The following is a 3571-nucleotide window of genomic DNA, read 5'->3' as shown; positions in this document are numbered from 1 at the left end:
CACCAACTTTCTCTCTGTTTGTTCTTGAAAAGAGAGGTATCAGCTTAACCTCCACTTCAATTGTCGTAGCAAGTGCGAGAATGAACATCTCTGCATGGGTTCTTCCTGGGGTCGTAGCCTGGATTGGGAGGTGGGAGGTTGGACCGATATTCCGTAGCTTCAGCTTCAATGTTGAGTTGAGTCGCAAGTAGCAAAATCGCGGCAATAGTAGTTTAGACGATATTCATAGTTACCGATGCACTTGTGAATTCTTCGAAGTAATTGCTTCTCCGTTCAGGAGACCATTTGTCAATGACTTTAGTAAATTCAGATGCAGCACATGTACAGAACGCGTTTTATATACACGTCATCATTCGATACAATAGATGACGGCAAGTACTACGACGACGATTTGCAACAAACTATTATAATACCGTAGGCCTGCTCGGAGTGAGGTTCTGGTAAGTTACATGTGTATGTAATCGATGAATGCGTTATTGCTCATGAACTCCACAAACTCGGCATTTCGATTGTAAGGGTTCAAGAGAGGTTATTCAAGGGTTAATTAAATGCTATAACTTAGACGAGTGTTTTCCTGTTTTTTAGGTGTTAGTGTAGTGTAGAGCTACATTACAAGCAGTAACAACAAGCCAGCTCCAGCTATTCGCAGTAGCAGCTGAAGGCTGATCAAACATAACGCACAACGCGATTACAAGCCAGGCTCTCATAACGCGACGCGGGATGACAAGGAAAAAATCATCCAGCTAATAACGCGTATGTAGATGCCTAGATAACGACATCTCTGATTGCAAGAACTTCACCTTCTGCAGCCAAAGCGATAGCACATAGGTATAAGCTCACTTCTACTTTTCCCTAAAAGAGAATACACTCCGGCCAAACTTCAGGGAGCTCGCCGACTCCCCCATCGTGTCTTCGACTCCCCCGCAGACACTACAGTTAGCTCGCCAACAAGATCCCTTGAGCGTTGGTTGCTCGGATACTCGGTGGACGTTCTTTCTGTAAAAAATCTATCTAATGAATAGCTCGTACTTGCATTTTTTTAAGAGTTGTTCTGCGGCAAGATCTCAAGTCACCCCCGGGCATTTGTGCTTAGTTCATGCAGGGCTTGGCCATTGTGATGAGCCCTGCCGAGTAACACCCGCTCGCAAAGCTACAGCTCGCAGATCCAACGTCAGATTCAACAAGAAAACTAACGATACAGCCTATTGTATCGGCAATAATCGGCATCTTCAATTATAATGTGGTCAATAATGTAGATGAAGCCACGTCATCAACAATGATGCTCCCAACAACAGAAGATTTACTCATTCAATTAACGCTTTTGTTATTGAGTGGACCCAGCCCATTAGTTGAAGAATTACACGTGAGGCATGAAGAATGTCCTGATGCATCAGTTTTCAATTTGACAAGGAGCCACCAAATCAACCGAAAACCTTTAAGCTACAACAATGAACGCCAAGATCTTCTTCGTTGCTCTCTTTGCCGTCGCAACCACTTCGTTCGCCCCTGCAAGTGCGCAGCCGCTGAGGGTCTGCGAGCCAGCCTGCGGAGAGTAATACTCGTACAAAAATATCGACATCGCCACGTGCTGCCAGCAACAAGGCCATATCAGCGAGGACGCGTTTGACAAATGCTGTGCTTCGAGTTGTAGCACCGGCAGCCCTTGCAAGTATGAGAACCCGGGCTCTGGCTTCGCAGAATCCAACGCCTAGCGTACCCAGTCGCGCTCGTGGAATTCAGTTCTTCAGCTGTAACGCGATCAAATACAAGGACACTCTTTCGTTCCCTCATCATTGTTGGTGCAGTTAATGCTGCATATATATGAAGTAAGAGTAGGTGTCGTTTGCAGAGTGAAGGTCTCAACTTCAACCAACGATTGGTGTACCATCGAGATCTGATTCTCAGCCAATCAGCGGTGTCCAAATTCATATCATCCAATCCGATCTTCTCGCGCCAAAACTCCTCTTCCCTTCTTTTCAATGCGTCTCTTGCTCCTGCGCACTCCTCATCTTGCTCTCCGCGCCACAGCCCGCACCATGACCACCAAGCGCAGCCGCCCCGCCCCCGTCCTCCGCGTCAAGAAGATGACGCCTGAGGCCATCTTGCCCACGCGCGGCTCGAGCCTCGCAGCAGGTTTGGACCTCTCGGCCGCCTACGACGCCGTCGTCCCAGCAGGCGGTAAGGGTCTGGTCAAGACGGACCTTATCATCGCCGTTCCCGACGGCTGCTATGCACGCGTGGCACCTCGCTCAGGTCTCGCATGGAAGAAGTTCATCGACACGGGCGCTGGTGTCATTGACGCTGATTACCGCGGCAACGTGGGCGTAATTCTGTTCAACCATTCGAACGAGGATTTCCCAGTCAAGCGCGGGGACCGTGTGGCTCAGCTCATCCTCGAAAAGATCGAGTACCCGGAGGTCCAGGAGGTGGAGGAGATCGAGGAGACTGCTCGTGGCGCCGGCGGCTTTGGTAGCACGGGCGTGGACGTGCCGATCACAAAGAAACAGCACGTGGTGAGCAACGGAACCGCGGAGGATGAAGAAGATGGCGAGTTCGACTCGATATTCAAGGCGATCGAAATGCTGTCAGAAAAGAAGGTGGTGGACGACAAGGCTCGTGCCGAGTTGAAAAAGAAGCTGTTCACGGCCTCTGAGCGACAGTTCAAGCTGCTCAGCACGGCCCTGGACAACTACATCGAAGACGACAACAGCGCCAAGGTGCTGGAATGGATCAATGCCTTCCTTGAGTCCAACTAATAGGTCCTAGTAGCGGCATCTAGGTCTTCTAGATAACATCACAGTCGTGTGCGCTGCAATTTGATAGAATACATAGATTCTCACGAAACATATTGCTTGCTGCGAACATAGCGAGGAATTTATTTCAGGTCAGAAACGATTTTGGTCACGCCCTTTGGTCACGTGGACAATAGCCCTACGTAGGTGATTGTAGGACATTTGCGGGTCCTTCTTGTACTAGCAGTCCACATCCTTTCCTAACAAGATATACAATAGTAATTACCAACAACACTCTTCCTCTTTCTACCATGTAAACGCGTTAAATACTTTCTAATGAAATTATGTACTTCTTTTTTATTTTATCGACTTCCTGAATGAAATTGAAATTGAAAATTATTCCCTTTATAAAAGTCTCCCATATTTTTTTTCGAAACAAGTTTTTATTATACGAACCAGCAAATTTTGAGTCCAAACTCGCAAACACCAGCCGTTTCCCAAGCCAGCTGCGTACCACCACTTGCTGGAGTCCTCTGATTCGCATTTGAACAAAACCACGGGATATGGCGCAACCCCTGCGCAAAACGGTGAGTATTGAACATCGATGAGACCATTCTTTAAAAATTTAACACGGGTTGTTTGCTCTGCGTTATGCTCTTTATATTGTTGCACATTGTAAATTTCATTATACCGTATATGGATTGGCACTAGCTGCACGGTGTCATTATACTGGGAATACCTCAGAATGAGGTAATAGACAGCCCTCAACGGATTAATTCTACGGTACTGCGTAAGCGTAACCTCGGTCGACATTCGTACGACATTAATGTAAAGATGGA

At 47.4% G+C, this 3571-nt stretch overlaps 2 protein-coding genes across 2 annotated transcripts; both read left to right on the top strand.

Moving 5' to 3' along the window:
- Window positions 1–1448: 1448 nt before the first annotated feature.
- PPTG_22822 (hypothetical protein) lies at window positions 1449–1556 on the top strand (the record flags this gene model as incomplete). The annotated part of the gene is made up of 1 exon (XM_008906631.1): window positions 1449–1556. One exon carries the CDS (start codon window positions 1449–1451, stop codon window positions 1554–1556), a length of 108 nt encoding a protein of 35 aa, XP_008904879.1.
- A 413-nt stretch (window positions 1557–1969) lies between these two features.
- On the top strand, window positions 1970–3051 carry PPTG_11335 (hypothetical protein). The gene has a single exon (XM_008906630.1). The coding sequence runs from the start codon at window positions 1980–1982 to the stop codon at window positions 2754–2756; it is 777 nt and encodes a 258-aa protein (XP_008904878.1). The 5' UTR covers window positions 1970–1979; the 3' UTR covers window positions 2757–3051.
- The last annotated feature ends 520 nt before the right edge of the window (window positions 3052–3571 follow it).

This window comes from Phytophthora parasitica (assembly GCF_000247585.1).
Source record: "Phytophthora parasitica INRA-310 unplaced genomic scaffold supercont2.24, whole genome shotgun sequence".
Lineage (NCBI taxonomy): Eukaryota > Oomycota > Peronosporomycetes > Peronosporales > Peronosporaceae > Phytophthora > Phytophthora nicotianae.
This window is presented reverse-complemented; position numbering and strand designations above follow the sequence as displayed.

What these genes read in the sequence shown, in the direction of transcription:
- PPTG_11335 (XM_008906630.1), top strand. Translation starts at nt 1,980, where the DNA reads ATGCGTCTCTTGCTCCTGCGCACTCCTCATCTTGCTCTCCGCGCCACA.